This window comes from Phyllostomus discolor, chromosome 2, assembly GCF_004126475.2.
Source record: "Phyllostomus discolor isolate MPI-MPIP mPhyDis1 chromosome 2, mPhyDis1.pri.v3, whole genome shotgun sequence".
NCBI lineage: Eukaryota > Metazoa > Chordata > Mammalia > Chiroptera > Phyllostomidae > Phyllostomus > Phyllostomus discolor.
The window spans coordinates 116,692,957-116,715,228 of NC_040904.2; the positions used below are offsets into that span (position 1 = coordinate 116,692,957).

General features: G+C 38.4%; 2 protein-coding genes across 2 annotated transcripts in view; one reads left to right on the forward strand and one right to left on the reverse strand.

The window, feature by feature from the left end:
* CENPJ (centromere protein J) overlaps window positions 1–18,871 on the forward strand; it is a 59,048-nt gene extending 40,177 nt beyond the window's left edge. The window contains 6 exon segments of the mRNA XM_036018393.1: window positions 14,002–14,066; window positions 14,316–14,432; window positions 15,964–16,104; window positions 16,187–16,271; window positions 16,355–16,475; window positions 18,056–18,871. Coding sequence (XP_035874286.1) covers window positions 14,002–14,066; window positions 14,316–14,432; window positions 15,964–16,104; window positions 16,187–16,271; window positions 16,355–16,475; window positions 18,056–18,248 — 722 coding nt within the window. The 3' untranslated portion in view covers window positions 18,249–18,871.
* A 2,620-nt stretch (window positions 18,872–21,491) lies between these two features.
* RNF17 (ring finger protein 17) overlaps window positions 21,492–22,272 on the reverse strand; it is a 145,563-nt gene continuing 144,782 nt past the window's right edge. The window contains exons 36-37 of the mRNA XM_028531988.2: window positions 22,059–22,158; window positions 21,492–21,605 (exon numbers count right to left, since the gene is read on the reverse strand). Of these exons, the coding sequence (XP_028387789.1) occupies window positions 22,060–22,158 (99 nt within the window). The 3' untranslated portion in view covers window positions 21,492–21,605; window position 22,059. The remainder of the gene's footprint in view (window positions 21,606–22,058; window positions 22,159–22,272) is intronic.

Below are 22,272 nucleotides of genomic sequence, written 5' to 3' on the forward strand. Positions count from 1 at the left end.
AGCCCTCTGCATGTCCTCCTTGGAATAGAGTCTGTTCAGGTCCTTTGCCCATTTTTTAATTGGGTTGTTTGTGTTCCTGCAGTGGAGTTGTGTGAGTTCTTTATATATTTTGGATATCAAGCCCTTATCCGAGGTATCACTGGCAAATATGTTTTCCCATATAATTGGTTCTCTTTTCATTTTAATGCTGTTTTCTTTAGCCAAACAAAAGCTATTTATTTTGATGAGATCCCATGTGTTTATTCTTTCTTTTATGTCCCTTGCTCTAGGGGACATATTGGTGAAAATATTGCTACGTGGAATGTCTGAGAATTTCCTGCCTATGTTCTCCTCTAGGACTTTTATGGTATCATCACTTATATTTAAGTCCTTTTATCCATCTTAAGTTTATTTTTGTGTATTATGTAAGTTTTCAGTCAAGTCATTGTTTTGCATGTAGCTATCCAGATCTCCCAACATCATTTGTTGAAGAGGCTATTTTTATTCCATTTTATGCTTCTTCCCTCTTTGTCAAATATTAATTGACCGTAGAGACTTGGGTTTATTTCTGTGCTCTATTCTGTTCTGTTGGTGTATGTGTCTGTTCTTATGCCAGTACCAGGCTGTTTCAATTACAGTGACTTTGTAATACAGTCTGATCTCAGGTATTGTGATCCCTCCTACTTTGTTCTTCTTTCTCAGAATTGCTGCAGCTATTCAGGGGTGTTTATGGTTCCATATCAATTTCTGAAATGTTTGTTCTATATCTGAAATATGTCATTGGTACTTTAATAGAGATTTTATTGAATCTATAAATTGCTTTGGGTAGTATGGACATTTTGATGAAGTTAATTGGAAATCCATGAACATGGTACATGCTTCCATTTGTTTGTGACTTCTTTAATTTCTTTCTTCAGTGTTGTATAGTTTTCTGAGTACAGGTCTTTTATGTCCTTGGTTAGGTTTATTCCTAGGTACTATTTTTCTTGTTGCTATAGCAAAAGGGATTTTTTTTCCTGATTTCTGTTTCTGATGTTTCATTGTTGGTGTACAAAAATGCCTTCAATTTCTGAATATTGACTTTATATCCCGCTGTTTTGCCAAATACACTTAGTAGGTACAGTAGTTTTTTAGTGGAGTCTATAGGATTTTCTATGTACACTATAATGTCATCTCCAAACAATGACACTTTTGCTTCCTCCTTTCTGATTTCATCTTCTTCTTGTCTGATTGCTGTGTCTAGGACTTCCAAAACTATGTTGAATAGGAGTGGTGAAAGTGGAAATCCTTGTCTTGTTCCTGATCTTAGTGGGAAAGCCTTTAGTTTTTGCCCATTGAGTATGATGTTAGCTGTAGGTCTCTTGTCTATGGCCCTTATTATGTTGAGGAATGCTCCCTCTATTCCCACTTTGCTGAGTGTTTTTATCATAAATGGGTACTGTGCCTTATCAAATGCTTTTTCCACCCTATTGATATGATCATGTGATTTTTGTCTTTGCTTTTGTTAATGTGATGTATTATGTTTATTGATTTGTGAATATTGTACCATCCTTGCATCCCCGGGATGAATTCCACTTGGTCATGGTGTATGATCTTTTTAATGTATTGCTAGATGCAGTTTGCCAATATTTTGTTGAGGATTTTAACATCTATGTTTGTCAGCGATATTGACCTGAAGTTTTCTTTCTTTGTTGTATCTTTATCTGGTTTTGGGCTTAGGATGATGCTGACTTCATAAAGCGAGTTTGGGCATCTTCCATCTTCTTGGATATTCTGGAACAGTCTGTGAAGGATAGGGGTTAGCTCTTCCTTAAATGCTTTGTAGAATTCTCCTGTGAAAGTGTCTGGTTTAGGGCTTTTGTCTGTTGGGAGTTTTTTGATTCCTGCTTCAATTTTGTCAGCTGTTACTGGTCTGTTCGGGCTTTTTACTTCTTCATTGAGTTTTGGAAGATTATATTTTTCTAGAAATTTGTTCTCACCTAGGTTTTCAAATTTCTTGGCATATAGTTCTTCATAGTAATTTCTTATAGTCCTTTGTATTTTTGTGGTATCAGTTATAATCTCCCCCTCTTTCATTTCTGATTGTGTTTATTTGGGTCCTCTCTCTTTTCTTCTTGATAAGTCTACTTAAAGGCTTGTCAATTTTGTTTATCTTTTCAAAGAACCAGGTCCTGGATTTATTAATCCTTAGAATTGTGCTTTTAGTGTCTGTGTTGTTTAATTCTGCTCTGATCTTGGTTATTCCTTCCTTCTACTTGCTCTGGGCTCTCTTTGTTGTTCCTAGAGTTCTTGTAGGTAGGTGGTACAGTTAAGTTGTTCATTTGAAATGTTTCTATCTTTTTTAGGTAGGCCTGTATCTCTATGAACTTCCTTCTCAGGACTGCCTTTGTTGTGTCCCATAAGTTGTGGATTGTTGTGAGTTCATTTTCATTTGTTTCTAGAAACTTTTTGATTTCTTTCTTAATCCCATTCTTGACCCATCCCTTGTTTAATAGCATGTTATTCCGTCTTTATGCCTTAGAGTGGTTTGCATTTTTTTCCTTGAGGTTGGTTTCTAGTTTCAGTCCCTTGTGGTTTGACAAAATGCTTGATATGATTTCAAGTTTGGTGAATTTGTTGAGGCCTGTTTTGTGTCCTATCATGTGGTCTACCTTTGAAAATGTTCCATGTGCATTTGAAAAGAATGTGTATTTTGCTCCTTTGGGATGAAAGTTTCTATATATATATATATATATAATATATGGATATATAATATATGGAGATATATAATATATGGAGATATATATATATATAATATATATATATATATATATATCAGTTAAATCCATTTGACGTAGGACATTGTTCAGTAGCACAATGTCTTTGCTGTTTTGTTTGGAAGCTCTGTCCATGTTTGACAGTTGGATGTTAAAATCCCCTACTATAATTGTGTTGCTGTCAATATCTTTCTTGAAGTCCTCCATGATTTTCTTTATACATTTGGGTGCTCCTGTTTTGGGCGCATATATATTTACAATGTTTATGTCTTCTTGATGGATTCTTCCCTTGAGTATTATGAAGTGTTCTTCTGGGTCTCTCTTTATGGACCTTTTTTTGAAGTCTATTTTGTCTGATATGAGTATTGCTACCCTGGCTTTTTTTTCCTGTTCATTTGCTTGGAGTATTTGTTTTCAGCTCTTCACTTTCACTCTGTGTAGGTCTTTTGTTCTGAGGTGGGTCTCTTCTAGGCAGTATATATGTGGGTCATGATTTCTTATTCAGCTCTTCTATGTCTTTTGATTGGAGCATTTAATCCATTTACGTTTAAGGTTATTATTGATAGGTGCTTACTCATTGCCATTTTTTCGTACCTGTGTTCGTATCTCTCTCACCCCTTTTTTTCCTTTTCTTTAAGCAGACCCTTTAGCATTTTTTGCAGAGCTCGTTTGGTGGAGGTATATTCTTCGAGGCTTCTTTTGTCTGGGGGACTCTTTATTTGGCCTTCCATTTTAATTGAGAGCCATGCTGGATAAAGTAGACTTGGTGTATTCCTTTTTTTCCCCCCCATTACTTGGACTATTCCTTGCCATTCACTTCTGGCTTGGAGCTTTTCCATTGAGAAGTCAGCTGCTAGTCTTATCTGGGCTCTCTTATATGTTACCTCCTGTTTCTCCCTTGCTGCCTTTAAGATTCTCTCTTTGTTTTGGAATTTTGACATTTTAAATATGATATGTCTTGAAGTGGGCCTCTTTGGGTTGCTCTTAATTGGGACCCTCTGTGTTTTTTGGATTTGTATTGTTCTTTCTCTCATGAAATTAGGGAAGTTTTCCATCATTACTTTTTCAAACAGGGTTTCTATCCCTTGCTCTTCTTCTCCTTCTGGTATCCCTATTATACGGATATTATTATGATTCATGTTGTCCTGCAGTTCCCTTAACCCCTCTTCGTTCTTTCTGAGTCTCTTTTCCTTTTCATGCTTTTTCTGTGTGTGTTTTTGTGCCTTGTCCTCCAGCTCACTGATTTGATCCTCTGCTTCATGTAGCCTGGTTTTGATTCCTTCTACTGTGTTTTTCAGTTCAGAAATTGTATTCTTCATTTCCTCTTGGCCCTTGTTGATAGTTTCTATTTCCTTTTTTGTGTTGATATAGTTTTATTGATAAAATGAGTTCATTTTTGTTTTCCTGTAGTTTTTGGTAATTCTCTGAGAGCTCATTGAGGTTCCATATAACCATTGCTTTGAACTCAATATCTGATAGTTGAATTGCTTCTATTTCATTTAGCGTTCTTTCTGAGGCTTCTTTCTTTCCTTTCATTTGGGGCTTGTTTCTTTGTCTTCCCATTGTTTGTGAGACTCTTCTTGTTAGCCTCAGCTTTTTAATTTCATCTGTTCTGACTCCTTGGGTTTATGGTGTGAACTTCTATGGTAGAAGACCTGTGAGATTCAGTGGTGCAGTCTCCTTGATCTCCTAAACTTGCTGTTCTTGGGCTGTTGTTTATATCGATTCTCTGTATGTCTTTGGGTTTTGATTGTTGTTGGGTCTTTCTTTGGTGGGTCTTTCTCTCCAGCTGGTTAACTGAGGGTCACTTCACCCACCTTTCTTGTATACTGTTGTGGACAGGTTATGTTGAAGCTGGTTCTTCTTTCTGTCCAAGGTTTTGAGTTTTCTCTCTTGCTCTTGTTCAGTTGTTTGTTCTGGGCAATTTCTCATTTAGTTGTAATTCCAGATTTGTCTTGGGTAGTTAGTGTGGCTTCCACTCATTCCTTTACCTTCTTCCTTTATTATGTGTTGGTGGTTCCTTTTTTGGTGGGTTCTCTCTTCCAGCAGGTATACTGGTGTTCCCAGCTCCCATCTACTCTTTTATGTGATTAGTTGGAGTGGGAAGGCAAAATGGATTAAGACAGTGGGAATGTATTCTGTGGGATTTAAAGTACCAACCCGGAGAGAAGAGATGGAGATCCTTTAGATATATATAGTGTTAACCATGATATTTCACACAACTATCTACCTTTTAGAAAGCGTGGAAAAAAGATAAGACTCTTGTTAGACGGGAGGAAGGATTGTGAGTTGGATCCAGAAACTGAGCTTGTGGTAAGTCAGATTATGAGATATAGTGAGAGTAAAGGATAGAAAATAGGTGTAGTGTTCAAGAGGATAGCTTTAACCACAGCAGCAGTAAATTTCCAGAAGACAGTGAAATGGGGTATGATCTGGCTGATGTGTATTATTTACAATTGTGGGGGATTGGGTTTCATTTTTTTCCCTTCTTGTGATTTTGCGTGGATGGTGCCACGTCTGAGCTGTGCTCTTCACAGTTGGCCAGCCTCCGGCCCAGTTCCTCAGTTCACTGCCAGGCCTGTGCCTTCAGTCCACCAGTTGTGCTGTCCTTGAGGTACACCAGTTAGGGGCAACACACACACCACCTTCTTGTTCTTCACTGTCCTATGTGCTAGGGACTCTCAAAGTCTCTTCAGGGTAGTTTCTTCCACTGTGTTAAGTCTTTCTGGGGACTGATAACTCCCTGAAACCACCCCCCCTGCCGCCCCGCCCACTGGTCTCTGCAGAGGGCGGGGTGGGGGCAGGGAGCCTCCTCCTTTTCTTAGCAAGCCAGTCCGTCTCCACAGGGCAACAGCGCTGTAGTGACTGCTGAGGGGTGTGGGCATGCTCCTCTGGTGCTGTGGTCCTGGGCACATGCATCTGGGGTGATGATGCTGGGCGTGCAGCCTCTGCTGCTGAGCGGGTGGGGGCAGCTGGTCTCTGAGCGCACCTCTGGGGTGGCAGTTGTAGGTACACAGCTTCTGCTGCTGCAGTGATGCAGCTATGGGGTGGTGGGGTCAGGCATGCACCAGTGGGGCCCTGGACGCGGGCAGCACCTTTTGCCGCTGCAGGCGGGGTTGTGGGGAGGGCAGGGGGCGCAGCCCTGGCAGTGGTGTCAGGGTCAGGTCTCCGGCAGAGGCTGCACCTGCTGCAGGGGCAAGGCTGAGTAGGCTGGGGCGACCACCATGGGAGAACTCCCCAAATAGCCACAGGAACTGTCCCCACTTTTTTCCCTTCCTCTGAACAAATTCCTCCTGTTCAAGTTGCCACTCAAAATAAGTGTCCCTCCTCTTTCACAGCTCAACTTTACAACCAGACTGGAGAGTATCCGGGTCAGGGTCCAACTCCCCTCCCTTCTCCAGGCATCACTCAGCTCCCCAGTTTCTCTGGTAATGACCCAGCCAGCATCCACAGTCTCAGCGGGTAGATACCACCACTGTGCATTTATCACTTCATCTTTATTTCCCCCCAGTGCCTTCAAGTCTCCAGGTGCATCCTGGTGCTGCTCTATGCTCCCTGTTTGTCAGGGGAGGGAGCCATTGACCTGGCTCTCTACCAAGACTCCTGCAACAAGCGCCCGGCCTGGGGCTGCAGCTGCCCTGGTCTCTGGGCTAGTTCAGGGACCTTACTGTCCCAAAGTAATCTTCTTACCATCTGATTTTTCAATGTGCTCTATAATTTTTTTGGCCTCCAACCTTCATATTTGCTGGGATACTGTTGGGTGTTCAGTCTGTTACTCAGAAGATCAGCTAGGCTTTCCACCTGTGTGCAGGTAGAAGTGGACTCTGCTCTACCCATCTCACTGCCATCTTGCATCCCAGCCATTTTCTATCCTATTTTTAACCCCCCTGTCTATTTTGTACCTACCATTTTGCTTCTTATTCCCTGTACCTTCCCCCCCATTCTCCTTCCTCCCCCTTCCCACTGATAACCCTCCATGTAATCTCCATTTCTGTGAATCTGTACCTGCTCTAGATGTTTGCTTAGTTCATTTTTGTTTTTGTTCTTTTGAGGTTTGGTTATTGATAGTTGTAAATTTGTTGCCATTTTAATGTTCATATTTTTGATCTTCTTGTAGAGTTCCCTTTAATATAATAATGGCTTTAACTTGACCTTATTTGGGAAGCATTTTATCTGCCCTTCCATTCTAAGTGATAGTTTTGCTGGATAGAATAATCTTGGATGTAGGTCCTTCTTTTTTCATCACATTGAATACTTTTTTCTAGCCCCTTCTTGCCTGCAAGGTCTCTTTTGAGAAATCAGCTGATAGTCTTGTGGGAACTCCTTTGTAGGTAACTCCTTTTCTCTTGCTGCTTTTAAGATTCTCTCCTTATTTTTCTTTAATCTTAGGTATGTAATTATGGTGTGTGTTTTCTTGGGTCTAACTTCTTTGGGACTCTGAGCTTCCTGGACTTCCTGGAAGTCTGTTTCCTTTGCCAGATTGAGGAAGTTCTCCTTCATTATTGTTTCAAGTAAGTTTTCAATTTCTTGTTCTTTCTCTTGTTCTGGCACCCCTATTATTCAGATGTTGGAATGTTTAAAGGTGTTCTGGAGGTTCCTAAGCCTCTCCTCATTGTTTTGAATTATTGTTTCTCCATTCTGTTCTGGTTAAATGTTTATTTCTTCATTCTGCTCCAAATCATTGATTCAAGTCCCAGTTTCCTTACCTTCACTGTTAGTGTATTTCTCATCATTTCACTTTGCATAGCCTTCATGTGTTTCTTCATTTTGCGACTGAGCTCAATCATTTCTGTGAGCATCCTGATTACCAATGTTTGAATTATGCATCTGATAGGTTGGCTATCTCTTAATTGCTTAGTTCTATTTTTGGAGCCTTGATCTGTTCTTTCATTAGGGCCATATATCTTTTCTTGTCTATGGGCAGTGCTTGCATTGTAAGGGGTGGAGCCTGAGGTATTCACTAGGGTAGGGCAACCCATATTGTTGTGTTGTGGCGCTGGTGTGGGGGAGGCGTCTGAGAGGGAACAGTGCAACTTGCTCAGGCTCTCTGCTGGCTTTCAGTCACTTCCCCCACTACCCACAAGCAAATTTGGCCCTTCTGGTGCTGATTCCCAGATGGGTAGGTTTGTGTACATTCTAGGACCCTATGGATGTCTCCAACGAACTCCTGTAAGGCTGGGAGTTTCTCCCACCACTGCAACCCCCACAGATTTTTACAGCCAGAGGTTTTGAGGCTTTCTTTTCCTGGGCTGGAACCCTGGGTTGTATCGTCTGTTTGGCTTCCCGGTTTTTCCTCCTGCTTTATCCACATACAAATATGGGACCTCCCTGTCCACCAGCTGCCTCCTCACCCTCCTGGTCCTCCAGCCGCCACCTCACCTGGCCCCATCTGTTGTCTGACCAGGAATCCTCTCTGCCCTGGCTGCTTGTCTCTGCCCTCCTACCAATCTGAATGAATGTTTCTTCTTTAACTCCTTGGTCTTCCATTCAGAAAGTTTTTGATTTTCTGGCAGTTCTGGTTATTTTTTATTTTTAAATTTGTTGTTGTCCTTTTGGTTGTGTGAGGAGGCAAAGTATGTCTACGTACACCTCCATCTTGGCCGGAAGTCTGGGATTTTCAGTATATAAAATCACATTATTTACAAATAATGACAGTTTTCCTTTGTCGTTTAAAATTGGTTGCCTTTTCTCTGTCTTTCCTAATTGCTATCACTAGAACTTCCAGTATTAGAATGAGTATCTTATGTTCCATTCTTGATCTTGGATGAAAATCTTTCTGTTTTTCACCATTGAATATATTAGGTGTGGGTTTATTGTATATGGCCTTTGTTGAAGTGTATTTCTTCTATACACACTCTTGATTTTGAGGGCCTTTCTCATGAAAAGATGTATTTTGTCAAAAGCATTTTTTTTTACATCTTTTGAGATCATCATGTAGTTTTTATCTTTCATTCTGTTAGTGTGCTATATTGTACTCATTGATTTGCATATGTAGATCTACCCTTGCATGCCAGAGATAAATCCTAGTTGGCCAAGGTATGTAATCCTTTAAATGTTTTCTTGAACTTGGTTTGCTAGTATTTTGTTGAGAATTTTTGTATCTGTGTTCATTAGGGCTGCTGTTGGCCTATTGTCCTTATTTAGCTTTGGTATCAGGGTAATGCTGGTCTTGTAGAATAAGTTTGGAAATATTCTTCATCAATTTTTTTGAAAATTTTGGAAAGGACTGGCATTCTTTAAATGTTTGGTAGAATTCAGCAATGAAACTGCTGGTCATGGGGTTTTTCTGGGTTGGGAGGTTTTTGACTACTGATTCAGGGTCTTCAACTTGTTGGTCTGTACAGGTTTACTGTTTCTTCCTGATTCACACTTGGCAGGCATGTTCCTTGTTTTTGGGAATATTTCTGGTTTTTTGTAGGTTAACTAATTTGTTGGCATATAATTGTTCATCATAGTGATTTATGATCCTATATATTTATGTTAGTATCAGTTGTAATGTCTCCTTTTTCAATTCTAGTTTTTTTTATGTTTGAGTCTTCTTTCTTCTTAGTCTAGCTAAAGGTTTGTTAATTTTATCTTTTCAGGAAACCAGCTCTTAGTTTTGTTGATTCTTTCCATTGTTTTTAAGAGACTTTCTATTGGTCTCTTATTTCCACTGTGGTCTTTATGTCCTTACTTCTGCTAAATCTGGGCTTAATTTGTCCCTTTTTTTGCTAGTTCCTTGAAGTGTGAAGTTAGGTTTTTTTATTTATTTGAGATCTAATTTCCTAAAAGATGCATTTATCATTATAAACTTTCCTTCCAGAACTACCTTTGTAGCATCCCAAAGGTTTTGGTAGGTTGTGTTTCCATTTTCCTTTATTTCGAGATTTTAAAAAATTTCCTTTTTATTTTTTGACCCATTGGTTTTTGAGAAGTGTGTTTAATTCCCACATATTTGTAGATTTTCCAGCTTTCCTCTTATTGCTGATTACTAATTCCATACCATAGGAGTCAGAAAAGATGAAATAATTTAAAGATCTTTTAAAATTTGTTAAGACTTGTTTTGTGTCCAGTCCCTGGAGACTGTTCTGTGTGCACATAAGAATGTGTATCCTGCTGCTTTTGGATGGACTGTTCTCTATGTGTCTGTCACATTCATTTGGTTAAAAGTGTGGTTTAGTTCCAACATTTGTGTGTTGATTTTCTGTCTGGATAATCTGTCCATTGCAAGGTAGGGTGTTGAAGTCTCCTACTATTACCACAGTTTCCTCTTATCCACAGTTTTGCTTTCCATGGTTTTTAAAATCCATTTAACCATACTGTGTGTCTTGATTGGTGACTCCAATCCATTTACATTAATTGATTATTGATATGTTAAAGGACTTAAGTACTGCCATCTTATTGATTGCTTTCTGGTTGTTTTGTAATTTTTTTAAAAAGATTTTATTTATTTTCAGAGAAAGGGGAATGGAGGAAGAAAGAGGGAGAGAAACATCAATGTGTGGTTGCTTTTGTGGGCCCCCCACCAGGGACCTGGCCTATAACCCAGGCATGTGCCCTGACTGGGAATTGAACTGGTGACCCTTTGGTTCACAGGCTGGCTCTCAATCCACTAAGTCTTATCAACCAGGGCTGTATTTCTATTCTTTCTGTTTTCCTTCTGCCTCTGTCTACCTTTGTATATCAGTGGTTTTCCATGGCACAGACTCTTTCCACCCTATTTTTAATGTTTCCTGGTTCTACTGTAGATTTTTGCTTGTGGTCACCATGAGGCTCACATAAGACATAGGTAACAGTCTGTTCTACGGTGATAGCAACTTCTGTCTTTCACTTTTAAATGGCTGCAGTAAAGTCTCCACCCTTTTACTTCTCTCCTTTTGTGTTTTGGTATTACAATTTACCTCTTTTATGCTATGTTTTTTTTTAAAGATTTTATTTATTTTTAGAGATAGAGAGAGAGAGAGAGAAACATCAATGTGCGGTTGCTGGGGGTCATGGCCTGCAACCCAGGCATGTACCCTGACTGGGAATCGAACCTGTGACACTTTGGTTTGCAGCCCGCGCTCAATCCACTGAGCTACGCCAGCCAGGGCTTATGCTATGTTTTGGTAACAAATTTTAGTAGTCATAGTTATTTTCAATACTTTTTCTTTATTTTCCCCTTTTTATTGAATTTATTGGAGTGACACTGGTTAACAAAATTATACAGGTTTCAGGTGCACAGTTCCATAACACATCACTTGTACACTGTATTGTGTGTTCACCATCCCACATTTCTCCACATCACCTATTGTTCACCTATGTTTTTGATAGTAATGATGTTAATTGTTCTCATAAAGGAACATATTAAAGGCTTCGAATTATTTGTATCTTCTTCAGTTTCCTTCTTCATTATCTTATAATTTTCCAAGTACAGGTCTTTTTCATCTTTGGCTAAATTTATTCCTAGGTATTTTATTCTTTTTGAAGTAATTGTGAATGGGATTGTTTTCTTAGTATCCCTTTCTGGTAGTTCATTATTGGTGTATAAAAATGCAGCTGATTTCTGGATACTTATTTTAAATCCTGCTACTTTACTTAATTCCTTTATCAGTTCTATTTAAAACTTTTTTCTTTAACCTTTATACTATAAGTGGTTAATACACCATCCTGTTACGGACTTTCTACGTCTGATTATAAATTTTCACCTTTACCAGAGTGTTGTGTACTTCTGTAGTTTTTATGTTGCTCATTAGTGTCTTTTTGTTTCAGCTTGAATAACTCCTTTCAGTCATTTCTTGCAAGGCAGGTCTAGTAGTAATGATCTTGTTTTAGCCTTTGTCTGGAAAGCGTTTATTTCTCTTTCCTCTCTGCAAGAATAATTTTGCCAGATAAAGTATTCTTGGCTGGCAGTTTTTATATTTTAGCACTTTGAATATGTTATTGTTTTCTTTTGGCCTTCAGAATTTCTACTGAGAAACCCATTTCTGGCTGAAGAGGTTCCTATGTAGGTTAGCTTTTTTTTTTTTTTTTTCTTTCCACTCTTGGCTGCCTTTAAGAGTCTTACTATCATTGATTTTTGACAGTTTTGTTATAATGTGTCTTGGAAGAGTTCTTTTTACATTGAGATTATAGATTGTTCTATTAGTTTTGTGGACTTGTATGTCCAAGTCCTTCCCGAGGTTTGAGAAATTCTCAGCTATTATTTTCTAAATTAAATATTAACTTTAATTTCTTTAAATAAGCACTTTTTTCTCCCTCTCTTCTTCTGGAATACCAGCTATTCAAATGTTTGCCTTCCGAATGGAATCTGATAGCCCTTATTTGCCTTTCTTTACTCTTTTAAAATCTTAGTTCCCTCTCCTCTTCTAACGGTATTATTTCTATACAGTTGACCCCTGAACAATGTGGTGTTTAGGAGGTGCGAACTGCCTGTGGAATGAATTATCCATGTATAACTTAAGTCTACTTTGCACATATGCAGGTTCCCAACTGTGGATTGAAAACACAGTTGACTTTTGAACAGCTTGGGTTTCACTGTGTAGGTCCTGGTAGGTCCTGGTTTTATTAGTTGACAGCCTTGGTTATCTAATCTCTCTCAACCTTGATTTCTTCACCTATAAAATGGGGGACATTAGTCTTTTCTATGGAAAGTGGGTGTAAAATTTAGAAATGATATAACACAGAGCTCAAATTGTACTGTATGATTTTCACCTATCAGGTAGAGGAAGTTGTTCTTGATCATATCTAAAATGGAATACTCTGTTTATTTCTAGAACCTTGCCTACCATCCTCCTGTTTGCTCAAGCCAAAACTTGTGTACTTCTTGATTCCTTTTTATTGTTACCTCCCACTTTCATCAATTCCTGAAGTAATCCTTCTGATGTTATTTTCTTAAGTGACTAAGCAGGTTGGACCATATGGAATTGCTAATACTTGACAGTTTCGGACCTGTGATTCAATGATTTGACATAGTGCACTCGAGTCATTTCTGCCTTCATGGGTGCTACACAAACCTTCTCATGTGCCTACCAATTTCCTGTCTGACTCTGCCTTCAGTCTTTTCTAGTCTGTTCTCCTCTTAAGCATTCAGCATACATCCTAGTTTTAACATTGTAAGTCAGAATCTTGCACTTGCTCAACACTTTTCAAATCTGGGGTCATTTACATTGGGTTGACCAAAAATTCTGTTTAGTTTTTTGGTAAACTTTTTTTTCGCCAATAACTTTGTTGGGATATTTTGAGTATGTCAGCTATCTCCTGCATGGTAGAACATTGATTGTTCTCAATTAATGTCTCAATTTGATCACTGTGTACTTGAAGTGGTCTACCTGACTGTGGAGCATCGTCCAGCAAGAAGTCTCTAGCATGAAACTTTGCAAAACACTTTTGACACATTTGATCAGTCACAGCACCTTCTCTATACACTGCACAAATCTTTTTTGCATTTTGGTTGCGCTTTTACCTTTCTTGAAATAATAAGCATAATAAATTAAAAATGTTGCCTATTTTCTTCCATCTTCAGTAGTAAAATGGCTACACAAAAATTCACCATTTTGATTTTTTTCTTAAATGCATGTTGGTTGATATGAGAGATGTGACAATACAATCTAACAAAATTGTTTCTGTTAACGTTAAAGACAACTAAATGCTAGAGATATCTTATGGAAATACAAAGTGAACTTTTTGGCCAACCCAATAATATGGCTTGTTAATATATAAGAAGAAAATATTAAAATTTTAGTATATTTTTAAAAATTCACCTCAGTTTGGTGTATGGTGGTAGTAGTGTGTGTGTATGCTTATTTTATAATATATATTGCTCATATAGTATATGATTGGTTTGTGATCATGATTTAAAAAGTTTATAGACTACAGCTATTAGGTCTAATTTTAATTAAACATCCAGTTAATTTTTCAAGCCAAATTCTGTGTCTTTGTGGGTGCCTCTATTACCTGTTCCCCAAACCTGCTCCCTACCTGAAGTTCTTGTGATTATCTCCACAACCCTGTGGGTCTGTGAGGCCAGTTGAGAGCACCTGTCTTCCTCTGGTTTGTAAACTCTCAGAGAACAAATACTGTCTTTGTCTTTCTTGGTCGCTCAGAACTTAAGTACCTGAATAAGTATTTGAACTTCTATAATGAACTCCTATGAGTTAGTAAAGAAAAATATTAAAACTTCCTTAATTAACAGGTAACAGCAGTTCACAAAAGGATATGAAATAGATGCTTCACTAGAATATTAAGTAAACTTAAAACTTTCAATTAAATACTAAAACTAACTCTGACAATTGTATTCCAACAGGCAATCCATCTTGGAGATCCAAGTCTGTGCCTTCTCGTGATTTATGCATTTCAGATAAGGGACAAGTAAATTTCTTTACATTTTTATACATTCAGACATAGATGACTAAGGCTTAAAATTAACTGATGTGTTTCTAAACTATTTATAAAAGAGACTTTTTATTTAACACTATGCATATTTTCTATATAATACCAAGCACTAGTAATAGATCCTATAATAGTAGGAAATGGCTTTTGGAAATAAGTTTAAATTTTAGCTTGCTTGACACGTTACCACATGTCCTTCAGGACAGCTGAGACCTCTTGTCCTTACAGATTGCCTTGCCCAGGGAGCCCCCTGAATCAGTGGATCTCCCAGATCCTGAATATAAAGAGGATGAAAAAGAGGATAAAGAAGAAATTCAGGGAGAAATCAGTCATCCTGATGGAAAGGTTAGACTGTTTTAAAAAATAATGACCATTATAGAAAATAAAAATGGGTTAAATAGAATTGAAACACTTAGATTCTAAAACAGTTTATGACTGTTGATGAACGTTATCACTCTTAAGAGCCGTGACCTTGGGGTGTGACCTCAGCTTGATTTTTTTGGACTCATCTAAAAATGCTCAACATGCATTAATAGCCATTTCTAGCAAAAGGAGGAATGTAGTCCCTTTTTCCAAACCCTTTGTTCTTCCTCCAGACACAGCTAAAAGCCTCAGGTGTTAAGGAAAGCCTTATCCTACCTGCAGCCTTTCTTAAGTATTATGTTCTGGGTCAGGTGCCTCTTTCTGTTGTCAGCCTGCAGTTCTCTCCCTGAGCCTAGGGAGGTTGTGAGTAGGAAAGCTGCTGCCTCACTGGGTGTTCCAGCTGGAAGGGGGAATGAGAATGAGGGGACATAAACAGAGTTTGTTACTGGGAGTTTTTCCTTAGGTCTATGGAAAACTAACTTTTCCAAATACCCTGATCTGATCCATTTTAATTGAAATTGTAAGGTCAGAGTTCACTGCTAATGTTGGGAAATAAGGGAAGGAAAAAGAACAAGTCAAAAAGAAGCAGACTTTTCCTGTGCAACTCTGCTTTGCAGTAACACACAGTTCGTGAGGAAAGGTTTTCTGTTGTAGAAGAATTCCTGCTGGTACAGAAAGGGGGTGATAAAATTCGGGAATCATCAGATTGCAACCTCTAAAGAAAAGGATCTAGGCAGCAGTCATGACTCCTGAAACCCACGCAAAAGGTCGATGGGCTTCATGGCAGACCTACTGCGACCCAATAAGTCCTGTGGTCAGGGGATAGTGCACACTGTACTTTTGAACATGTGGCCATGGGAAGCTCAGAGCAGCACTTACAAAGTAATCTTGTCAGAATAATTCAACAGCAAGTTAATCAAGCCTTTAGATCTAACTACCAGTCTTTTAAGGAAATACAGGGGCTGTGAACATGTTGGATGATACATACCATTGTAGGAAAGCAATCAGCTGAACCCAGGATGTGGGAAATTTTACATGTTCCATGACACAGTTCCTTCAATAGTTGGCATTAAAAAGGGGGAGAAGGTGACTGTTAAAAATTAAGATTTAAGAGACACATCAACTAAGTGTATGTGGACCTGGTTTTGATCCTGATTCAAATGAACTGTAAAAAGGCCTTTTTTTTTTGTAAATTTAGGGAAAACAGTGTTGATGGTTAATAAAAATCCTTTCATTGCAGATATCTATTTAAGTGTTTATAGATAGTGTCACCAGTGTGCTTAAAAAAAACTCCATCAAATGAGTTTGTTGGGGGGAGATAAGTGACATAAGGTTGGTGATGTCTTGATACTTGAAGTTGGTAAGTTTACTAAATTTTCTCCTTTTGAGGAGACTTTTATTTTTTATTGTGAAAAATTTTCAAATAGGCAATTAGGAAGGGAATGAGGGAATTTTTTTGGTCAATGTCTCAGGAAGAAATCTTGCATATTGATAATGGGTTTCTTTTTTGTAGATAGAAAAGGTTTATGAGGATGGGCGCCGTGTTGTACTGTTTCCAAATGGAACTCAGAAAGAAGTGAGTGCAGATGGAAAGAGTATCACTGTCACTTTCTTCAATGGTGATGTGAAGCAGGTCATGCCAGATGAGCGAGTGGTAGGTTTCCTCAGGGTTTGTTTTTTCTGTGATGTAAACATCTCAAAGAAAAGGCATAGTGAATGACTCTGCATCTTTACAGATCTACTACTATGCATCCGCTCAGACCACCCACACCACTTACCCTGAAGGACTAGAAGTCTTGCATTTCTCAAGTGGACAGATAGGTAAAAACTTGCCCTAACTTTTCCTTATTAAATTCTGCCCTTTCTTTAAAAATAAGATATTTATAATAATCATTTTTAAACAGAAAAACATTTCCCAGATGGAAGAAAAGAAATCACATTTCCTGATCAGACTATCAAAAATTTATTTGCTGATGGACAAGAAGAAAGCATTTTCTCAGATGGTACAATCATCAGAGTACAACGGTATGATGCCTGTTAACATTTGTTTGTAGGTTTTCCAGTTTTTATGGTTCAACTTTTATTACCAGTTGAATTTTTAAAATTTTACATTTGTGGTAATCACTGAAAATTTCAGTGAGTTTAGAAGTGAGCAAAGACAGAGCAGGTGAGAAGTGTTCTCAGCATTTTGGAATTAGAACTAGTTTGAAACAGATTCTAATATATAGTCTTTAGCCTCGAGACCTAAAAGGACCTATATAGCACTTTAGGAAAGGAGAATGGCAAGTACTTGTTTAGAAATAAATTTGGTGAAATTTGAAAGCAGTGAATGAATGAGACACAGAAGGAAAAGCTGCCCTGTCAGTTTTAAGTACAGATAAGCCTATGACCATATATATTTTTTTAATCCTCACCTGAGGATGTTTATTGGTTTTAGAGAGAGAGGAAAGGAGCCGGTGGGGTGGGGGTTGTGGGGGGAGGAGAAACAATCTATGGGTTGCCTCCCCTATGTGCCCCAACTGGGGATTGAACCTCCAACACAGGTATGTGTCCTGACTGGGAATTGAACCTGCTGCATTTTGGCGTATGGGGTGATGCTCCATCCAACCGAGTCACCTGGCCAGGGTACTTACACTTTCATTTTCTTGACCTCCCTGTCCAACTTGTAAGCACTTTTTCCTCTGGCCACCCTGATCCTGTTCTTTAAAATCAACCTTTCTTTATTCTTGAGTGTCCTAGTTCCAGAACTTAGAAACTTCTTTAAGTGACTTCTTCAGTCCATAGTAATGAGCATCTTTTATCACCATTTTAATTTGAATCGTGGTGAAGATCTGTTAACCTTCCTCTCCCAGATTGACAGTTAAGCACTCATTAACTAACATATCACAGATAGATTAAACTGACTTGAATTCTATGATGTAAACTTGGAAGTAGAAACACAATTCAAATAATGTAGTGACTTCTTATGGTCATGATACTGTTTTTAACTTGATCTGGTGCTTATTTAATAGCAGTTTGTTCCACAATTGGGGGAAAACCTTATGTGTATATTGTATTTTGAATGTTTGAAGTTTTCTACAATAAAAGATAGAAAAAATAGTATGAAGAACTCCATGGGCTCCTCTCTCCATCTTCAGGTATTAATTCCTGACCAGTCTTTCTTCATCTGCACTTATCTCTCTGTATTTTGGGTCCAGTGTGAATGTCTCAGATACATGGTCAAGCAGTCAACTTGGTATTAACTATTTTTCATATTCTGCTTCAGAACTGGCCTCCATCTGGTCTCATCCTTCTCCTTCCCTCCTCCAGGCTGATGCAAACATGCACTCAGGTGGCTTCTGTGAACAGAATAACTGTCAAACCTGAAAGCCGTATTTTCTTTTGTACCTAAGTGTTTTTAGAGGCAGAGTACATGTAAATTTTAAAAAGCAGAAAAACCTAAGCATTTTGTGATGAAAGCAACAGTTTATTTAAAAGAAAGCTTTTTTATGGGTACATGTAAGTGTTAATCTGATAATTGGAATTCTCTTCCTACAGCAGCAATACTGTGGGAGGCTTTGTGCACAGGAAAGAACAAGAAATTAAATTCTGTTTTAAATTTACAGAGATGGCAGCAAAATCATAGAGTTTAATAATGGCCAGAGAGAACTCCACACTGCCCAGTTCAAGAGACGGGAGTATCCAGATGGCACTGTTAAAACGGTCTATGCAAATGGTCATCAAGAAACAAAATACACATCTGGTCGAGTAAGAGTTAAAGACAAGGATGGTAATGTTCTAATGGATACAAAGTTGTAATGCTCCTGTGTGTGACTAATCATGAAATAACACTACCTTGATTTTCTTGTTTAAAAAACATACATTTCTTGTGATTGTGTGGTTTAATATATATGTACTCTGTGTATATATGTATAAATGGAAAAGATTATGCTTGGAATATAAAATAAAATTCATAGCATTTTATAATGTTTGAAATGCATAAGGACAGAAATGTATTATAGAAGTTCTTTATCTATAATGGAATGAGAAGGTAAAACAGAAGAGCTTATTCATTCTATGAGTACAGATAAACTTGAGAGTGAGGAGAAGGTAGTTATGATGAGGGTGATGCTCTAAATCACTGGTCAAAATGTGACACTTGAGAATGGAGGGGCAGAGCTGATTGGCCACAGATGCTAGGCTGTTATGATTTATGAGATGGCTGGGTGACAGAAGGATATTCTTGAAGGAAGACCAAATCATCTACACCTAAATTTATGTGATTATAGGTGGGTCTAGTCACTTCATGCAGAATGATAGTGTTGGCAATGACTTGATTTTTTTAAAAAAGCTTAGTGTATTCATTTCAGATGGTTTAAGAACTAAATATGAAGTGTAAAACTTTTCAAAGAAAATAAGGAGTAACCTCAGGATAGAGAAGGATTTTTTAAAAATACATTTTATTGATTATGCTATTACAGTTGTCCCATTTTCCCCCTTCACTCCCCTCCACCCTGTACACCCTTTCCCACCCACTTCCCCCTTTGTCATGTGCATGTGTCATACTTGTAAGTTCTTTAGCTTCTACATTTCCCATACTATTCTTACCCTCCCCCTATCTATTTTCAACCTACAATCTATGCTACTTATTCTCTCTACCTTTTCCCCTTTTCTCCTTCTCCCACTCCCCTGTTGCTAACCTTCCATGTGATCTCCATTTCTGTGGTTCTGTTCCTGTTCTAGTTGTTTGCTTAGTTTCTTTTGGTTTTGCTTTAGGTGTGGTTGTTAATAATTGTGAGTTTGCTGTCCTTTTACTATACATGTTTTTTCTTTATCTTCTTTTCTTAGATAAGTCCCTTTAACATTTCATAAAATAAGGGCTTGGTGATGATGAACTCCTTTAACTTGACCTTATCTGAGAAGCACTTTATCTGCCCTTCCATTCTAAATGAAAGCTTTGCTGGATACAGCAATCTGGGATATAGGTTTTTGTCTTTCATGACTTGAAATACTTCTTTCCAGCCCCTTCTTGCCTATAAGGTCTCTTTTGAGAAATCAGCTGACAGTCTGATGGGAACTCCTTTGTAGGTAACTGTCTCATTTTCTCTTGCTGCTTCTAGGATTCTCTCCTTCATTTTTACCTTGGCTAATATAATTATGATGTGCCTTAGTGTGTTTCTTCTTGGGTCCAACTTCTTTGGGGCTCTCTGAGCTTCCTGGATTTCCTGGAAGTCTATTTCCTTTGCCAGAATGGGGAAGTTCTCTTTTATTATTTGTTGAAATACGTGTTCAATCTGTTGCTTTTCCTCTTCCCCTTCTGGTACCCCTATAATTTGGATGTTGGAACGTTTAAAGATGTCCTGGAGGTTCCGAAGCTTCTTCTCGTTTTTTTGGATTCTTATTTCTTCATTCTTTCCTGTTTGGTTGTTTTTTCTTCCTTCTGGTCCACTCTATTGTTTTGAGTCCCAGTTTCCTTCCCTTCACTATTGGTTCTCTGTGCATCTTCCTTCATCTCTTTTATGGTAACCTGCATTTTTTCATCTAATTTGCACCCAAAATCAACCAATTCTGTGAGCTTCCTGATCACCAGTGTTTTGAACTGTGCATCTGATAGATTGGCTATCTCTTGGTTGCTCAAAAGGATGAGTCCTGGGGGATTGAGCTGTTCTTCTGTTTGAGACATGTCTCTCTCTGTCTCTTTTTTTGTCTGGTCGTTCCTGTTATGGTGAGGGGCGGAGCCTTAGATGTTCACCAGGGCTTGGCACCCCAGTCGCTAGATTGTGATGTTGTATGTGGGGGTGGGGGCGGGGGCCGGGGGGAACAATGGCGGTAGCTCCATTCTCCTCGGACCTCAGTCCCTTATCTGCGATCCTTGGCTGTGCACTCTGCCCTGGTCCACAATTGCTGCCTCACTGGGTCTACCAGCTGCCGCTTGTGTACTCAGGGTTCACCTGCTGCGATCTTGTGTGCCCAGATGCCTTACGTGCTCCCGGTTGCCTTATGCACTCAGTTCTCCCTGTTCTCACGCCGAGACCCCGCGCCCGGCTGCTGGTCTCCGCTGCTCCTACCGGTCTGTATGAACGGGTCTATTTCAACTTCTTGGCTGTCCGACTTCCATTCAGATGAATTCTCTGTCAGTTCTGGGTGTTATTCTGCCTCTAAATTGTTGTTGTTCTAATCTTGTTTGTGCGTGGAGTTATGGTGTGTTCACCTATGCCTCCATCTTGCCGGAAGTCGGATTTTTAATGTAATATAGAAAGCTCAAACCTTAAAAGGTTGGTAAATGAGTGAAGTTTCTGTGTGTCTAAACATGTCACAAAAAAAGAGTAATAAGCTACAGACTAGAAAAAAATACATATACCTGACAAAGGATTAATATGAAGAATATATAAAAAATCTTATAGATCAGTAAGATAGTTGCAAACAACAGAAAAATGGACAAAGGACCTGAGCAAACAAGTGACTATAATGACCTACCTTTTTATACTTGTACCATATACTGCAAATAATGGTCTAGCCATACCACATGTTGGCAAGAAACTCAGATGATGCAGTACGCTAGTAAAACCTCCTTTTGTAAAGCAATTGCCCATGACCTTGTACTAGATACTAGAATGACTATATACCAGAAAACTGGTAACAATCCAAAAATATTTTAGCAACAGAATAAATTATGTGCAAAGATGAATGTAACAGTGAAAGTGAATAAAATATACCAATACAGATAAACGGTATAAATAAAATAGGAAACTAAAGGTAACTGTGTGACAGTTAAAAATATACAGAGCAACATGGATACATTCATAGACAGCAAAAAATTACAAAGACCTATGTAAGAATGATAAACACCCAATTCACAGTAGTGCTCACCTCCACAGGAAAGAAAATGGTTTGGGAAGAGGGACTGCAGGTGCCTAAAACTGTACTGATAATACCGTATTTCTTAAGCTGAACATACATTAAATGGGGTTTTCCCCATCAGTCAAAAATATTTCAAAATTACAGGAAAACAAAAATATTTGAAAGCAAATATTTATTAGTGATTTTTCAAACAATTCCTAACAGTTCAATATGTAAGGGGGAAAAAAGGAACTTAGCATTACTACAGAACAAGTTGAGAGAAACAAGCCTAAAATGGTCTGCATACAACAAAAAACTTTCTTCTGGGCTGTATACCTGAAAAACAAAATGTGTATTATTTACACCTTTTCTTAATGTTCAGTCTAGTTCCTGTATCACTTGTTACTTTATGTGAATGGATAAAGACAGAGTAAGCTCATTACCCAAGTACTTTGATAACTTGGTTACTAGGACCTTGATTATTCAACAGTGCTTATGCACTCCATACAATGTGCTTTAGTTATTTATAGAGGCCCCTTTCTTCTGCTTTCTTTACCCCCATAACTACTACTAGGAACGGTCACGAGAGCCTTTCCAAGCATTCTAACACTTATAGAACTTCTGATACTGGCCTTCACTGCTGAGGGGCCTATGAAGAAATCTAGGAAAGATTCTTGTTGACCTCTGATGTCACTTCTTTGAGAAATTAAGGAAGTCCAAAGGTGCTTTTATGGGCATTAGTCACCTGCTTTGTGCCAGCTATACGGGGAAACAAGAAGTGACACTTACATCATTCATCTTGTTCTGCAAGCCCCATTTCTACTAATGACATATGAACTGGATACTGTTCATCTTCATATAATGTCACAATTTGTTCTGGTTCCTGAGCCTAAAATTAAGATACAATTGTAAAGAAAACACAATAATGTCTTTGCTGTCTTTTCCCTCCTACCTCTGACAGGAGAGAAAAAGCATTCTCAAACTTATTTATAATTTATACTCA